General features: G+C 38.5%; 3 protein-coding genes across 3 annotated transcripts; 1 reads left to right on the top strand and 2 right to left on the bottom strand.

Moving 5' to 3' along the window:
- The first annotated feature begins 8,051 nt into the window (after window positions 1–8,051).
- On the top strand, window positions 8,052–11,626 carry LOC124406312 (general transcription factor IIF subunit 2). The gene is made up of 7 exons (XM_046881690.1): window positions 8,052–8,214; window positions 8,402–8,555; window positions 8,669–8,820; window positions 9,647–9,736; window positions 9,867–9,991; window positions 10,647–10,790; window positions 10,898–11,626. The coding sequence occupies exons 2-7, from the start codon at window positions 8,407–8,409 to the stop codon at window positions 11,051–11,053; spliced, it is 816 nt and encodes a 271-aa protein (XP_046737646.1). The 5' UTR covers window positions 8,052–8,214; window positions 8,402–8,406; the 3' UTR covers window positions 11,054–11,626.
- Window positions 11,627–11,716: 90 nt separating this feature from the next.
- On the bottom strand, window positions 11,717–13,537 carry LOC124406310 (pancreatic triacylglycerol lipase-like). The gene is made up of 7 exons (XM_046881688.1): window positions 13,336–13,537; window positions 13,021–13,195; window positions 12,798–12,946; window positions 12,423–12,668; window positions 12,137–12,325; window positions 11,916–12,066; window positions 11,717–11,811 (listed from the first exon to the last, which is right to left on the bottom strand). Exons 1-7 carry the CDS (start codon window positions 13,376–13,378, stop codon window positions 11,754–11,756), a joined length of 1,011 nt encoding a protein of 336 aa, XP_046737644.1. The 5' UTR covers window positions 13,379–13,537; the 3' UTR covers window positions 11,717–11,753.
- A 1,066-nt stretch (window positions 13,538–14,603) lies between these two features.
- Window positions 14,604–15,997, bottom strand: LOC124406313 (transcription initiation factor TFIID subunit 9). The gene is made up of 3 exons (XM_046881691.1): window positions 15,699–15,997; window positions 15,168–15,617; window positions 14,604–14,883 (listed from the first exon to the last, which is right to left on the bottom strand). The coding sequence occupies exons 1-3, from the start codon at window positions 15,835–15,837 to the stop codon at window positions 14,735–14,737; spliced, it is 738 nt and encodes a 245-aa protein (XP_046737647.1). The 5' UTR covers window positions 15,838–15,997; the 3' UTR covers window positions 14,604–14,734.
- Window positions 15,998–16,411: the final 414 nt, after the last annotated feature.

The raw sequence follows: 16,411 nt of genomic DNA, 5'->3' as shown, positions 1-16,411 counted from the left end.
ATCAATAATATTAGAATGAAATTCAATAAATCAAGACACAGTCTTCAAACAATCTTACACATAATAAATCTTTTTCTCTTTAAATTTCTTAGAAATTCACTTACATGTATGTAAAATAATACTAAATAAAACTGAAAAAAAAAGAATTTAGTCTGAATTTCAGAGAGACTCGTACGATTCCGATAATTTTTCACAATTTATCCGATTACGATTCGCACTTTTTGATCAAATGTTTGGCTTGGATTTTACCGGTGAAATTGAAGGACAAATAAATATCCTTCACGAGCCGAGTCGATGGAACGATGATGCAATTGAGATTCATCGACTCATTTCGATTTATAGCTAGCGGTATCGATAAATTTTCGTCCTATTCGAGTGACGCAGATAGTCTCGTAACACGTAAATTTCATAATATCCTATACGGTTTATTTTAATGTTCCGCAAAGGCGTTTGTCGATTTTTGGGAGAAACTTGATGTATCGAAAAAAGTAGTTTCGAGAAAAACGTGTTTCAAGATTCCTTCCAGCCGGATCGGTTTAGTTTCTCGCGTCATAAAAATAACTGTGACTTAGAAAATAATTTGAATTTCCAAAAATCCTCTTAGAGGCTTATTCTTAAAAGTCTAAAGTAGAAAAGATCAGTCTTCGATTATTGGTTAGTTCTTTCTGGCTTGAGATACAATTGGTGGAAAATTTGACCAGAGGATTGGGTCTCTGAGTTTATATAAGGGTTTGTCTCAAAGATTTTTATTATAACTTGAATTTCGAATTCCTTCGAGTGAATTCGAGACGTGTTTAAAAGAAAGATGTCTCTTGAATTATCTGGGATTTCTCTAAATATTCAATGTTTTCACCTTGTTTGTATAAATGTGCTTGGATTTGAATTTCTTCACGAGTTTCTGATTCTGTTGTATTATATTTATTTAGTTGTGCAAAAGAAAAATTTGACCAGTCCTAACAGTCTTTTACGAGTTTCTAGTTCTAATTTATTGTAATGATGTTCCCTGAATCATTGTTTTTGAATTATTTGTGAAGTGTTCAGCCTGCATCTGATTATTTGTTATTATGTTACAACGCGTCATGTAAAGCCTAGGATGGGTGAATATCGACGACTTTAAAAGGCGACGGTCCGAGATGATGTGTCATTGCAATGAATATTTCGAATGGTTTATAGAGACTGTCGGCACGTTGAACGATGAGTTTATACCTCGACTTTTTCGGCATCCGTTGGACGACTGAGGGAAAGTGGAGCCAGAAGAGCCGCTTCGAGGACTAGGAGGACCCCGCATGAAAGGTCCCGGAGAAAATGTGCCAGATATATGACTCCGCTAATTGATCATAAAAACTTGATGAATAAATTATATTTTTCACTCCAAACTATATTTGATTCATATTTTAATTTGAAATTTGTTTTTCTTACCGTAAAATAGTCTGCAAGTTAGTGGTAAGTTATTTTCAGGATTTTACTTTTAATAGTATCCTCTGTCGATCGAGCTGCTTGGAGTTGTTGAAAAATCTCACATTAGTACTTTGAATTTCAAGTAAAATTTTTGCGCTAAAACTGAAAAGAAAAAGGTGTTTCTGACAATCAGTCATTCAAGAGCGAGTGATAATTGATTTCCTAACTTCAATACAAGCATGCAAAAAAGAGAAATTATTATAGGTTGTAAAGTTTCGATTCCAATGCTAATAATTGATTTCTAAATTTGTGTTTCAAGTTCGAGATGTTATGTGTTACAGGAAATTTTACTCCGTCTGGGGTTAACTTATATTGAGCAAACAGCTAACCGGAGGTACAAGTGAGCTGACAAAAGGCGTGAAGCCGCGGGGTTGATGCGAGCAACCGAATACCTCGAGACCGGGATGATGACATAAACTATTACGGAATACGGTGGTTGATGGAGGGATGATAGCTCTATTTATAATTGGGACCAGGCGGCAAAGCGTGCCCTTTTATTAATTAATTTTAAATTAATAAAATTTTTTAAATTATAAATATACTATACATCAATATTTCTGTATTGACAATTTTTCTTAAAATATAATTTCACTATTTGACTGTATTTTTTATTTGTATTCTTGTGTCAAAATTTACTCCCCTTCCGGATAGTTTGTAAGTAAGTCGTAAGTCATTTCCAGATTTTAGTCCGAGGTCTAATAGTATCCTCTGCCGATCGGGTAGCTTGGATTTGTTGAACTTGGTTCTGCTGTCTTGTCATCCTCTGTGTTTTGTGATTTATGATAGAATGGCGTTTGGATTTTCTAGGATATTTGTGTTGTCTGTGATTTTGGTCATCGTCTGCATTCCTACATCTGAATTCCGTTCTCGGGTTCGTCTAGTTCCGCTCGGGTTGAGTTCAGTGTTCCACATTGGATTTCAATGGAGTCCGCTATAAATAGAACATTAGGTCAGTGGTTAGAATTAAAAATCCATTTTGAGATTGCTCGCAGATTCGATTCAAAATAATCACATACATTTTTCTTTTTTTTTTAATATTCACAAATTACATTTTGCGTATGTAGGCGATAAAAGCAGTAAATCGGTGTATTTCAACAAGACGTGATTATTTATTAAATTATTTCATCTCGATATAGGAAGTAAAACTACTATACAAATAATATAGAACACTTTTATCGATATAACCTCGGATGAGACTTTATTCTTAGTGACTTTAGATTTTTACCTAATAAAGCAGTCAGCTTTATGCGTGAACCTCACCATTGATATTATCGTGGTCAATTAGAGATATATCCACTCAGTTCGCGTGCATATTTGCCACCTCCTCACTCTGACGATGAGCGAAAGCCTTTCACAGGAGAAGTTGTAACAAGGGAGGTCATCTATGACAACTTTTGTGTGAAAATCGAATAGTGTAACGCTTTTTAGACTAATTCGACGCCCAGGAACTCAGAAAACACATGAAAAATAGCCTAGGACCAGCAGCAGAGAAATGACGATGAAAATCTGCAGTTTTCCGGCTGTAACTTTGCAGGTGTTGCTCGCAGCGTATCGGGACTGCGAATAATCGATTCCTTTCGCAAAATCACGTCGGGATAGTACCCTAAAGAATTAATTGCGGCACTTTTCAAAGTCGTCGAAATTTTCGCCAAAAATGCAAAGGGGTTAGCTTTGGATTTTTTTTGGCCGAAAAATCTTTTGTCTGGGAATCGATCCGTATGACGCTTTTTAGACTAATTCGACGCCCAGGAACTCAGAAAACACATGAAAAATAGCCTCGGACCAGCAGCAGAGAAATGACGATGAAAATCTGCAGTTTTTCGGCTGTAACTTTGCAGGTGTTGCTCGCAGCGTATCGGGACTGCGATTAATCGATTTCTCTCGCAAAATCACGTCGGAATAGTACCCTGAAGAATTAATTGCAGCACTTTTCAAAGTCGTCGAAATTTTCGCCAAAAATGCAAAGGGGTTAGCCTTGGATTTTTTTTGGCCGAAAAATCTTTTGTCTGGGAATCGATCCGTATGACGCTTTTTAGACTAATTCGACGCCCAGGAACTCAGAAAACACATGAAAAATAGCCTAGGACCAGCAGCAGAGAAATGACGATGAAAATATGCAGTTTTTCGGCTGTAACTTTGCAGGTGTTGCTCGCAGCGTATCGGGACTGCGATTAATCGATTCCTCTCGCAAAATCACGTCGAAATAGTACCCTAAAGAAATAATTGCAGCACTTTTCAAAGTCGTCGAAATTTTCGCCAAAAATGCAAAGGGGTTAGCCTTGGATTTTTTTTGGCCGAAAAATCTTTTGTCTGGGAATCGATCCGTATGACGCTTTTTAGACTAATTCGACGCCCAGGAACTCAGAAAACACATGAAATAGCCTGGGACCAGCAGCAGAGAAATGACAATGAAAATCTGCAGTTTTTCGGCTGTAACTTTGCAGGTGTTGCTCGCAGCGTATCGGGACTGCGATTAATCGATTCCTCTCGCAAAATCACGTCGAAATAGTACCCTAAAGAATTAATTGCAGCACTTTTCAAAGTCGTCGAAATTTTCGCCAAAAATGCAAAGGGGTTAGCCTTGGATTTTTTTTGGCCGAAAAATCTTTGGCTGGGAATCGATCCGTATGACGCTTTGTAGACTAATTCGACGCCCAGGAACTCAGAAAACACATGAAAAATAGCCTAGGACCAGCAGCAGAGAAATGACGATGAAAATCTGCAGTTTTTCGGCTGTAACTTTGCAGGTGTTGCTCGCAGCGTATCGGGACTGCGATTAATCGATTCCTCTCGCAGAATCACGTCGGAATAGTACCCTAAAGAAATAATTGCAGCACTTTTCAGAGTCGTCGAAATTTTCGCCAAAAATGCAAAGGGGTTAGCCTTGGATTTTTTTTGGCCGAAAAATCTTTTGTCTGGGAATCGATCCGTATGACGCTTTCTAGACTAATTCGACGCCCAGGAACTCAGAAAACACATGAAAAATAGCCTAGGACCAGCAGCAGAGAAATGACGATGAAAATCTGCAGTTTTTCGGCTGTAACTTTGCAGGTGTTGCTCGCAGCGTATCGGGACTGCGATTAATCGATTTCTCTCGCAAAATCACGTCGGAATAGTACCCTAAAGAATTATTTGCAGCACTTTTCAAAGTCGTCGAAATTTTCGGCAAAAACGCAAAGGGGTTAGCCTTGGATTTTTTTTGGTCGAAAAATCTTTTGTCTGGAAATCGATCCGTGTGACGCTTTTTGGACTAATTCGACGCCCAGGAACTCAGAAAACACATGAAAAATAGCCTAGGACCAGCTGCAGAGAAATGACGATGAAAATCTGCAGTTTTTCGGCTGTAACTTTGCAGGTGTTGCACGCAGCGTATCGGGACTGCGATTAATCGATTCCTCTCGCAAAATCACGTCAAAATAGTACCCCAAAGAAATAATTGCAGCACTTTTCAAAGTCGTCGAAATTTTCGCCAAAAATGCAAAGGGGTTAGCCTTGGATTTTTTTTAGCCGAAAAATCTTTTGTCTGGGAATCGATCCGTATGACTTTTTTTAGACTAATTCGACGATCAGGAACTCAGAAAACACATGAAAAATAGCCTAGGACCAGCAGCAGAGAAATGACGATGAAAATCTGCAGTTTTTCGGCTGTAACTTTGCAGGTGTTGCTCGCAGCGTATCGGGACTGCGATTAATCGATTTCTCTCGCAAAATCACGTCGGAATAGTACCCTAAAGAAATAATTGCAGCACTTTTCAGAGTCGTCGAAATTTTCGCCAAAAATGCAAAGGGGTTAGCCTTGGATTTTTTCTGGCCGAAAAATCTTTTGTCTGGGAATCGATCCGTATGACGCTTTTTAGACTAATTCGACGCCCAGGAACTCAGAAAACACATGAAAAATAGCCTAGGACCAGCAGCAGAGAAATGACGATGAAAATCTGCAGTTTTTCGGCTGTAACTTTGCAGGTGTTGCTCGCAGCGTATCGGGACTGCGATTAATCGATTCCTCTCGCAAAATCACGTCGGAATAGTACCCTAAAGAATTATTTGCAGCACTTTTCAAAGTCGTCGAAATTTTCGCCAAAAATGCAAAGGGGTTAGCCTTGGATTTTTTTTGGCCGAATAATCTTTTGTCTGGGAATCGATCGGTATGACGCTCTTTAGACTGATTCGACGCCCAGGAACTCAGAAAACACATGAAAAATAGCCTAGGACCAGCAGCAGAGAAATGACGATGAAAATCTGCAGTTTTTCGGCTGTAGCTTTGCAGGTGTTGCTCGCAGCGTATCGGGACTGCGATTAATCGATTCCTCTCGCAAAATCACGTCGGAATAGTACCCTAAAGAATTAATCGCAGCACTTTTCAAAGTCGTCGAAATTTTCGCCAAAAATGCCTTGGATTTTTTTTGGCCGAAAAATCTTTTGTCTGGGAATCGATCCGTATGACGCTTTTTAGACTTATTCGACGCCCAGAAACTCAGAAAACACATGAAAAATAGCCTAGGACCAGCAGCAGAGAAATGACGATGAAAATCTGCAGTTTTTCGGCTGTAACTTGGCAGGTGTTGCTCGCAGCGTATCGGGACTGCGATTAATCGATTCCTCTCGCAAAATCACGTCGGAATAGTACCCTGAAGAATTAATTGCAGCACTTTTCAAAGTCGTCGAAATTTTCGCCAAAAATGCAAAGGGGTTAGCCTTGGATTTTTTCTGGCCGAAAAATCTTTTGTCTGGGAATCGATCCGTATGACGCTTTTTAGACTAATTCGACGCCCAGAAACTCAGAAAACACATGAAAAATAGCCTAGGACCAGCAGCAGAGAAATGACGATGAAAATCTGCAGTTTTTCGGCTGCAACTTGGCAGGTGTTGCTCGCAGCGTATCGGGACTGCGATTAATCGATTCCTCTCGCAAAATCACGTCGAAATAATACCCTAAAGAATTAATTGCAGCACTTTCCAAAGTCGTCGAAATTTTCGCCAAAAATGCAAAGGGGTTAGCCTTGGATTTTTTTTGGCCGAAAAATCTTTTGTCTGGGAATCGATCCGTATGACGCTTTTTAGACTAATTCGACGCCGAGGAACTCAGAAAACACATGAAAAATAGCCTCGGACCAGCAGCAGAGAAATGACGATGAAAATCTGCAGTTTTTCGGCTGTAACTTTGCAGGTGTTGCTCGCAGCGTATCGGGACTGCGATTAATCGATTCCTCTCGCAAAATCACGTCGGAATAGTACCCTAAAGAATTAATTGCAGCACTTTTCAAAGTCGTCGAAATTTTCGCCAAAAATGCAAAGGGGTTAGCCTTGGATTTTTTTTGGCCGAAAAATCTTTTGTCTGGGAATCGATCCGTATGACGCTTTTTAGACTAATTCGACGCCCAGGAACTCAGAAAACACATGAAAAATAGCCTAGGACCAGCAGCAGAGAAATGTCGATGAAAATCTGCAGTTTTTCGGCTGTAACTTTGCAGGTGTTGCTCGCAGCGTATCGGGACTGCGATTAATCTATTCCTCTTGCAAAATTACGTCGGAATAGTGCCTGAAAGAATTTATTGCAGCACTTTTCAGAATCGTCGAAATTTTCGCAAAAAATCCAAAGCCGCACCTTTTTGACCAAAACATTAACAGATTCCAATCCTCAACGTAGGGAACGGACGGCCAGAAAAAAATTAGTAGCATTTCAAAATTTCTTTTGTAAGAACAAGATTTTGACGCGTCGCAGCATCTCGAAGAACCATGAATTGAATATGTTCAATGTTGAGTATTTGTACAATTGAGGAAGAAAATATGGTTTGACAAACATGTCAATATTACGCAGAAGCTAAAATTAATTTTTTCAAGCATTTTCCGGCACATTCCCAAAAATTTTCATTATTGAAAGACTATGTTAACACCTCATCAATGTGCAAAATAAATTCGCAAGACCTTATTCTCTATTCCAGTTAATTTACAACGAACCTTACGATAATAGTTATTTTCGTGGCATGCGCGAATAAACCAGGGATTTCTTGACCATTAAAGTGCCGCACCTGCCGCAGGCGAACGTAAAATGCACACGAGTCAAGAAGTCCCTAATTGCGCACATGATAAATTCTGTGCTACCTCCTGTCAAAAACGAGAATTTTGTCTACTTTTTATAAGCACCAGTGCTCAAAAGGCAAATTTGCCTTCCGAAAGTAGACCAGAAGAACGTAGTGAAGTTGTAGAAGGAGATAGCGCAGAAATTCATTTCATTATCCATTTTTATATTCATTCAAACACTTGCATAATATTTCTTAATTACAATTTTTACGAAAAATAACCCAGGACTGTAAGTCTTAAATATATCTACAGTCAACGCTGTGTAATCAATCATAAGAACTGTACACACCCCGATTAATTTTTGTATTTTTTTTTTTTTTTTAGTCACAAATGCGCATGATATGTCCAGGGAACAATTCTTAATAAAACCGCGAAATTCGAAACTGTGTGAAAGCCTTCTGGGTAAGCCGTTCTCAGTGCTGCCAAACCTAAAGAATAAATTTCCCCAGAATTTCGCTGAAGCATTCCGTTGAACTATTGCAACTACATACACTCCGAATACTACGATTGCAACAGGCTGTCAGAAGCAAAACTGTATCTATGTACAATTTCTTTTTATATATTTCTATTTGAACAGTTAGTTACAGAAGTTAAATAAATACAACGGAGTATTTTCCTTGATTTCGTCTCGTTAAATACTGAAAGTTTATAATCATTGAGACCATTTGCAACAAGGTAAGCAGTTCAAATATTCGAATCTGGCCACTTTAAAAGTCAGTTTGGTTAGGTTTGAGATAGGTGATGTTGCTGCCTAATATGTCATGAGTAATTAGGTTAAAGGAGACAAAAACTAACGTGTGATTCATAATTACCAGGGTAAATGGGATAAGGAAAACTAACATATTTTATATTTTATATTCAGGTAACATGTCCGCACCGCCGCCTCACACAGACCGAGAATTAGATCTGAGCAACGCAGGACGAGGAGTATGGCTGGTCAAGGTTCCTAAATATATTGCCAACAAGTGGGAAAAGGCTCCAGGAAATATCGAAGTCGGCAAGCTGAAGATCACCAAGTTGGTTAAAAATGTTACATTAAGCATAGACCGTTGTTCACGATTATAGAAACGACAATCGGTCCATCGTTCCACACCATTCCCCTTGAATATGAGGGTTGTTTTATCCACAGAAATCCAGGGGCCAAAGCAGAAGTTTCTCTAAGACTTTCGGAAGCAGTTTTAGCTCTGAAGGAACGCGACGAAGAAGAAATTCCAAAGGCACACAGGCTGGATGTAACCACTGTCACTCGTCAAATGCTCGGTGTATTTTCTCACGTCACACGTGAGTTTGAAGAATTTTTTTGACTCAATGCTCTTCTTTCAAAATTGCTAAAAACCATCGCCCAGTCTATTATTATTTAGATCCTGGAACTGGTCAGAGTTCAAAATAATAAATTAGTACAATGCAGCACTAGACTGTATCAAAAAAATTGACTATTTTTTTTTTTTTTTGAAAAATATACTGAAAATATTGATCAGGATAACCAAAAAAGGCGCCTGTTAAAATGGGAGCTCTTAATTTTAATACTAAGAAGTGCCTCATCGCGATTTTCTACTTTCCATAAGAATAACATGGCAAAAATGGTTCTTGCTCCTTGCGATTTTTATAACTAGATAACAACGCGTCGTACAGAAAATTCATAAACATGTTTTTGTAGGAAATTGAACGTTCTACGAAAAAGGTCTCTTATCATTTTACGATAAATCTACTCCTTCAAAAGTTATTTGAGGTCCTTTGTTGATGTTTGACCTCAAATAACTTTTGAAAGAATAGATTTATCGTAAAATGACAAGAGACCTTTTTTGTAGAACGTTCAATTTCCTACAAAAACATGTTTTTGAATTTTCTGTACGACGCGTCGTTATCTAGTTATAAAAATCACAAGGAGCAAGAATCATTTTTGCCATGTTATTCTTATGGAAAGTAGAAAATCGCGCTGAGGCACTTCTTAGTATTAAAATTAAGAGCTCCCATTTTAACAGGCGCCTTTTTTCGTTATCCTGTACAATATTTTCAGTAAATTTTTTTGATACAGTCTAATGCAGCACGCATTCTGCGGCTTAAATCTATGCATCTAGTAAATTGTCTATTCTAATGATTTTTACAGCTGCCAGCACTTCGGATGCTATTGTTCCAGAGACTGAGAAACTCTTCATGGAGGGCAGAATAGTGCAGAAACTTGAGTGCCGTCCTTATGGTGAGTTTGGGTGGTTCAGAATTGTTGAACCTCCACTTTGGTGGCAAATTTTCAGGAAATTTCAATAGGTTAAAATATTCTTCGAATGTTCGACTGTGTTGTTAATTCTAGATCGAAATTGCATTTTTAGCTGACAACTGCTATATGAAGCTTAAGTTAGAAAGCATAAAACGAGCATCAGTGCCTCAGAGGCAAGTTCAACAGCTCGACAGGGTTGTACAGAATTTCAAACCTGTATCCGATCACAAACACAACGTAAGTACTGGATTTAAAAGTACACGGAGAGCAAAATCAAGCTTTGAAACGATGGAAACATCTCAAGCTTTGAAGGCTCGGAGAGACCATCCTTTTAAAGAATGAATTCAACCTTCTAAAGCTTGGAAGGTGTTGTGCTCGAAACGCATGAAACTCATGCTTTTGCAGCAAGAACCTCGTCGTTTAGGACCATGAATACCACCGGGCAGAAGCTTGCAGTAGCTCACGGTCCGAAAGCAAGACTTTCACGGTTCTAAACTGTGAATCTCTTGGTCTCGAGTGTTAATAAGCCGCTAGAGCAGGGAGGGGGAACGCTCGAGATTCACAGTTTCAAGCGGTGGAGTTCATGGTTTGGAGGCTTGAATCATTCCGAGCGTTTAAACGATAGATGCCATGCTTTTAGACCACGAAGTCCATGCGGCTAAAGCATGGATCTCCTCCTTCTATCCCGTGAATAGAGTCTTGCTTTTAAACGATGAATTCACCGGTTAAACTCGTGAAATTCATGCTTTGAAAGCATGTAAAAATTACAAGGTCCGAAAGCATGAAGGTTCATCGTTTCAAAGCTTGATTTTTCTCTCCGTGTAGTTGAAAACTTTAATTTTCTGTTTGTCTTTAGTTATTGTGAGAGATTTTATCTGCATTATTATTACAGATTGAATATGCCGAAAAGAAGAAGGCGGAGGGCAAGAAAATGAGAGATGACAAAGATGCGGTGTTGGAGATGCTGTTTGCAGCATTTGAGAAACATCAGTACTACAATATTAAGGATCTAGCCAAAATCACCAGGCAGCCTATCGTAAGTTACGCCGCAAACTTGCAAAAATTTTTTGCATACATCTAAGAATTGTATGAGAACTGGGGTATTGCACTTTTCCAATGATTCATGGAAAAACTTATTTACAGGTTTACTTGAAAGAAATTTTGAACGAAGTCTGTAATTACAACTTGAAGAACCCGCACAGAAATATGTGGGAATTGAAACCTGAGTATCGTCATTACAAAGATGATCAGAAACCAGCAGCAACAGCTGCAAAAGTTAATGACTCGGATGATGATTAGCGTTTTGTTCTGTATACTTTTTTACAATATTTGGACGATTTGCTGCCTGTGATTTGCCCGTTTAGATCTTATTTTACCGAGATCACTAGATATAAGCAATCAACTCAAAAATCGAATCAATTTATTGAATGCAAATTTATTCGACTTGGAAAGGCAAATGTTACCATTCCATGAATAGCCTCAGTAAATTTAAGCAGAATTTGCAAGATAGTAACGTGATGAATCGCTGCTATGGAATTTTTTTTTTTATATCGACGCCAAGCAGAGGGAGAAACCAAAAGACTTTTGTGTGAGATTGAACTTAATTCTCTTGTCATCGGATTCGAGCAATATGGAAATTTAAAAAATTCGCATTCGATGATTTGTGAATAGTGGTATATCGTATTTATTTTTACAACAATCGGCTGGATGTGAAGCGAGAAGTTGAAGAAGCAAAGACTCTATCTCAAATATAGATTTGTTCATATTCTTACTCGACATAAGTTTCCTCTGTAAATATTGAAGAGAATCTAAAAATACAATGGTGCGTAGGAATAAAATATATCAAAACATAATGAAACAGTAATTCACTTTTGAATAAATCATATTACAGTATATTTAAACATTCATATAACATCCAGCTACACCACCTATACTTGGCAATTTCCACGTGTCGACGAATAATTGACCTCATTTATAAAAATCAAATCGAGGCTTCCGCTCATCCTAAAGCATAGGGAGACTGTCTGGCTGTCTCAAGAGTAAAGCTGCCACTGGCGCTGCAAAATTAATGTTAAACGCTCGTTAGTTCCAAAGCTGTAGTGACAAAGCTCCAAAGTTAAATGTTTTCTGTACTGAACAAAGTTATTCCACTTGTACTTACAATTTGTTAAAAACTCTACCACCCATGTATACTTCGTTGTGTCGCTCAAGTGCTTCGAGGTACATTGAACGTGTTCCTGTGGCACGGAAACCGGTTGGGTTCCTAATGGATTCTGCGAAGAAGTAATAGGCACGGGAATGGGCGCAGCTCCCTGTAGAGAATAATGCATTAGAGTGGCGCAATATGCGCATCAATGAACTCACAAGTTGGGCGAAACTCACCGACAAGGTCCAGACCGCATCCAGGCTGACTGCTGCCACCGTTTGGGTAAAAGTCGGTATCACCAATGGCATCCATGATGCCAAGAAGTCCTCCGTTTGTGTGGATGATTTGGACATGGTCAGCGTCAGTTTGGTGAATTCGGGATCCAGCTCCAGCAGAGTTGAAAAGAGGAAGCGCCGGGTCGAGACCTGTAAAAATATTTGAGCATTGATGAAGAAAAATTCCTCGTTTGAAGAAGACTGGATTTTCGAACAAGTCGAAGAATCTCATTTGCCTTTTACTCACCTACAACAGCTTCGATTGTTCCCTGAGCATTGCGGGCAGCAATTCCGGACACATGAGCACCCAGAGAGTGTCCGATCAGTTTTGTCGTGGCTACATTGAGGCCGGCGTTGGTACTGAGGAAGTTGATCATCAGACCAACTCTGGCGGCAACACCTCTGACGCTTGATGAAGCGCTTACATAAAGAGCACCGGCGATTGAACTCCAGTCGATCACAATCACGTTGTAGTCGCCTTCGGCCAGATAGGCTGAGAACAAAAGCGCGGAGATATGAGCACGGATAATTGAATCGATGAAGTGAAGTCAAATCACTTATTAGAAGAAACAATTTTCCTGTAATTTTTATCGCAAGTGTCAACTTAGCATCTTATTCTTACCATCGCGGATGGTAACACAGGCGTCTGAATTCTGGTTAGACCTCCATCCGTGAGTGATGAATCGAGTCGGGCGAGAACTCCTCCAGTTACTGCTACTCACACTGGATATGGAGTTGAGAACCAAAAGCTGAGAATTCCTAGGGTTGTTGCTGTGCAAAGAGGAGTCTGTAATTAGCTTGGACCGGTCGAAATCGCCTAAAAGTCAACAGAATTTGATTCTTACCGAGTAAATAGATTGAATGTTATGGTTTCAACGTTGCGAGAAAGGATGGAGTCACTCGAATCAAATCCGGTCAGGTCTTCACCCTTTTTCAGCAGGTCGATCAGATGAGGAACTCCGTCTCCGTCAGGGAAATACATGTAGTCGTGCTCAGGTTCAATCACCTCCCCAGCGTAAACTGCATTATTTTTATCAGGTAATTAATTTTCGATGTAAGCCAAGCGTCTTGAAATTGTTGGAAATTGTATGATGAAATAAATTCACGGCACCTTGAATAGATAATCAGAAAAAATGAAGTAATATTAAATGGTATTGTACCTGAGGCAGTAATCGCAAGAGCAGCTATGAACAGTAGCTTCATTTTTGCAACAAAAACTTGAATAAAAATGACCTCTTACTCGCAGAATACTGTATTTATATTACCAGTAATTATAGATTCGTAATCGATAATCAAAACAGATTTAAATCTGAGTTTCAATCCCCTGTAGACATTGATTAAGACTCAATTACAACTTTTATTCATCTAATCTAAAATTGTGATAAAATCAAAACGGACAATCTAGCCCATTTTCGTATTTGATTTGAAACAAACAAGATTCTTATCTGGATAACAGTATTTATAGTAATATACACATATTCGGCTACTGATAAAACTTGTCGATCTAGTCAGTTAGTTTTTGTAGTTTGTATATTAATGCAGCTCACTGAGATATCATCCTGATACAGTAGTGGTCGTAATTCTATTATCTAACAAAGCTAAAGTGCTGAATTGATCACGCCATTCTCCGCTGTTAAACCGATCAATAAATTTTAATCTATTTCATGTCTTCGCAGATCGTTACATCCTGTTTGTTGGCGTGATTGCCAAACTGGTATTTCTACTTCATTAATTAATCAATTTAAACATGTTCAGTTTGACGACTTTTAATCAAATAATAAGGTATTAAGAATTACAAGTCTAGTTCTGCGAAAGAAGATGCAATACCAATGACAGTATATAGATGCAGAAATCTGTTGCAGATCAATTTTAGAAATTTTTAGAAGACAATGGTTCCTGGCGACTCCACTCCAAAGTCACCTTCCGTTGTATCTCGGGTCACAATATCAGTCTAGAGGTCAATGTTAGAATCTTTTAGAAAAGCAAAACACATTTAAAAAACAGTTGGTTGTCTTTTTCAATAAGTTTTACGATTGATTAATTATTTCTGGTACCACGCATCACCCATACTCCAGATTTCAAACGATAAAGACTTTACATTCTTTAAAAGCAAAGCATTACATTCTTCACCAGCGTGATTCCGATCGTACGATGTTTCTTATCGATGTATCTCAAGTTTCACCGTTCGTAAATACAGTCAAAGATACAGATAACGATCAACACTCGTTGTTATTTTCAGCATGGTGATAATTGTACATCCAGCCAGATGCTGGGTATTGGTACCAAACAGACAAAGACAGATTGGAAATTAGATTGAAGATTATTTAGGTAAATGTTGATAAATTTTTTTAAATGATGGATAATTTGACTGAAGAAAAACTGAACGTAAGTGGGAATGAAAAACAACTAAATTGCCTGTAACATTCAGTAACTGTGATAAATACTGTATTTATTATCAGAACGATTAGGGAATCAGAAGTATTGATTTGGGGTGCGTTGACCATTGTTATAAAATAATATTATTCACACGATGTGGGTCAATTTTTGTTCTTCGGTTATTCAGGCAATATCGTAGTCTTCTTCTTCTCTTTTTCTCTTCGACGAATCATCAGTTTCCATTTTTATTACAGACACAGGTTGACTTGACGAGATCTGAATCTTTGGCTTTCCAACAGCCGGTTTTGCTCCTGGAGCTCCAGTTCCAGCACCTGCCGAAATATTTTTATCACGTGACAGTATCAGCAGATAACAATAACGGATACAATATTAATGAAACTCTACTGATATGCACGTGAAACTTGAGCTAAATTCTCATATGGAAAGTACAAAACAGAAATATGGCAACTGGGATTGGGATTCGGGGTGGAAAATTTACCGAAGATCTGCAAAATGATGAGTAAATGAATAATTAGTATAAATAGAATAAGACCAAAGAAAAATAGTCTAAAAATCCAATTTCCTCTACAAAAAAAGAAAACTTCTTCATATTTACCAGTAGAGAATTTGAACACAGGTTTTGGAATTGTTATAGCTTGGGTTCGTGCGACAGTAGCGAGAGTGCCTGGCCTCTTGACGATAGACAATCCAGTTTTGTTCGGTTCGATCTTGATCCTGGGTTGACCTCCGCTAAAATTATTTCCAACTATGGCATGTAACGGCTTACCGACGATCTTTTTGGTCGCGTTTTTCAGCTTATAGTTTGTGGCATTGAGGCAGTAGCGATCGGGCGGAAGGCGCAGGCCATTGTTTGGCTTAACAAACGGCAATGGAATATTGTTTTTCGCTCTGGCTACATCCAGTAACACGTCTCTAGGAGGCGGATTGGTAAACGAACGTTCCAACTGCATTTTTACAGCCAGTCTAACATCGTCCAAGTCAATGAACTTCTTCTTTGCATGGTTAGCGTATATCCTGCTATCGTCCAGTATGCAGGTTACGTAACCTGAGAAAAATTGTGTTTAAACTTGAGATTCGTTTTAGTGAAACGATGAAAACAATGCGATATAAGAGATGATATACTCACGATAAGTGAATTCGAGGAGTTGATTTATAACCTTTGGCTCGTAGTCGGTGATGCCCATGTCTTTCATTATTGACATTATAACTTGCGCGTCTTTCGGTACATGTTTAATCTGGCTCATTGATTTCGGCTTTTCTGCCATGTTTCGTGTTCTTTCTTCAACTTCAAATTCATAAAATATCAGACTTGGTTGCTGGTTGCTGCTACTAAATTAGGTTAAGTAACCCTCTCTAATCATTAATACACAACATTGTGTTTTCTCTGAAGTTAGCTACTTTCTAGAATGGTGGGTTTGCGGAAGACTCGATAGCAGTTCGATATTTCAAGATTCGATACCTCGATATTCGTTTGTTTTACCGTTTTGATTACCGCTGTTTCCCGCTGTTTTCGATTTACGGCATAGTTCACTGGACTAATATAATCATATAGATACAATATAAATTCAAAAACATTGTGTTTTCTCTGAAGTTGGCTAGTTTTTGAAAAGGTGGGTTTTGATGCTGGGAATGCGGGAAAACTCGATATGAGTTCGATATTTAAAAATTCGATAACTCGTTATTCAATTGTTTTTCATTTGTAATTACCGTTGTTTCCCGCTATTACGGATTGACGTAGACTCGATCGAAAACTAAAATACCTTTTGTGACACTTTCACCGTTTCTATAATCATAAGTTTTACACAAAGTTGGCTGCTTTTTGGAGAAGTGAATTTCGAT

Source organism: Diprion similis, chromosome 5, assembly GCF_021155765.1.
Source record: "Diprion similis isolate iyDipSimi1 chromosome 5, iyDipSimi1.1, whole genome shotgun sequence".
NCBI lineage: Eukaryota > Metazoa > Arthropoda > Insecta > Hymenoptera > Diprionidae > Diprion > Diprion similis.
The sequence above is the reverse complement of the archived record's forward strand: the minus strand, read 5'-3'. Positions and strand labels throughout refer to the sequence as shown.

Coding starts and splice junctions, on each gene's coding strand:
- LOC124406313 (XM_046881691.1), bottom strand. CDS start 15,837: ATGGCAGAAAAGCCGAAATCAATGAGCCAGATTAAACATGTACCGAAA. Junction 15,618..15,698: donor ACTCCTCGAATTCACTTATC/GTGAGTATATCA, acceptor AATTTTTCTCAG/GTTACGTAACCTGCATACTG. Junction 14,884..15,167: donor TGTGTTCAAATTCTCTACTG/GTAAATATGAAG, acceptor ATATTTCGGCAG/GTGCTGGAACTGGAGCTCCA.
- LOC124406312 (XM_046881690.1), top strand. CDS start 8,407: ATGTCCGCACCGCCGCCTCACACAGACCGAGAATTAGATCTGAGCAAC. Junction 8,821..9,646: donor TGTATTTTCTCACGTCACAC/GTGAGTTTGAAG, acceptor TGATTTTTACAG/CTGCCAGCACTTCGGATGCT. Junction 9,992..10,646: donor TATCCGATCACAAACACAAC/GTAAGTACTGGA, acceptor TTATTATTACAG/ATTGAATATGCCGAAAAGAA.
- LOC124406310 (XM_046881688.1), bottom strand. CDS start 13,378: ATGAAGCTACTGTTCATAGCTGCTCTTGCGATTACTGCCTCAG. Junction 12,947..13,020: donor ACATTCAATCTATTTACTCG/GTAAGAATCAAA, acceptor CTCTTTGCACAG/CAACAACCCTAGGAATTCTC. Junction 12,669..12,797: donor CTGTGTTACCATCCGCGATG/GTAAGAATAAGA, acceptor TTTTGTTCTCAG/CCTATCTGGCCGAAGGCGAC.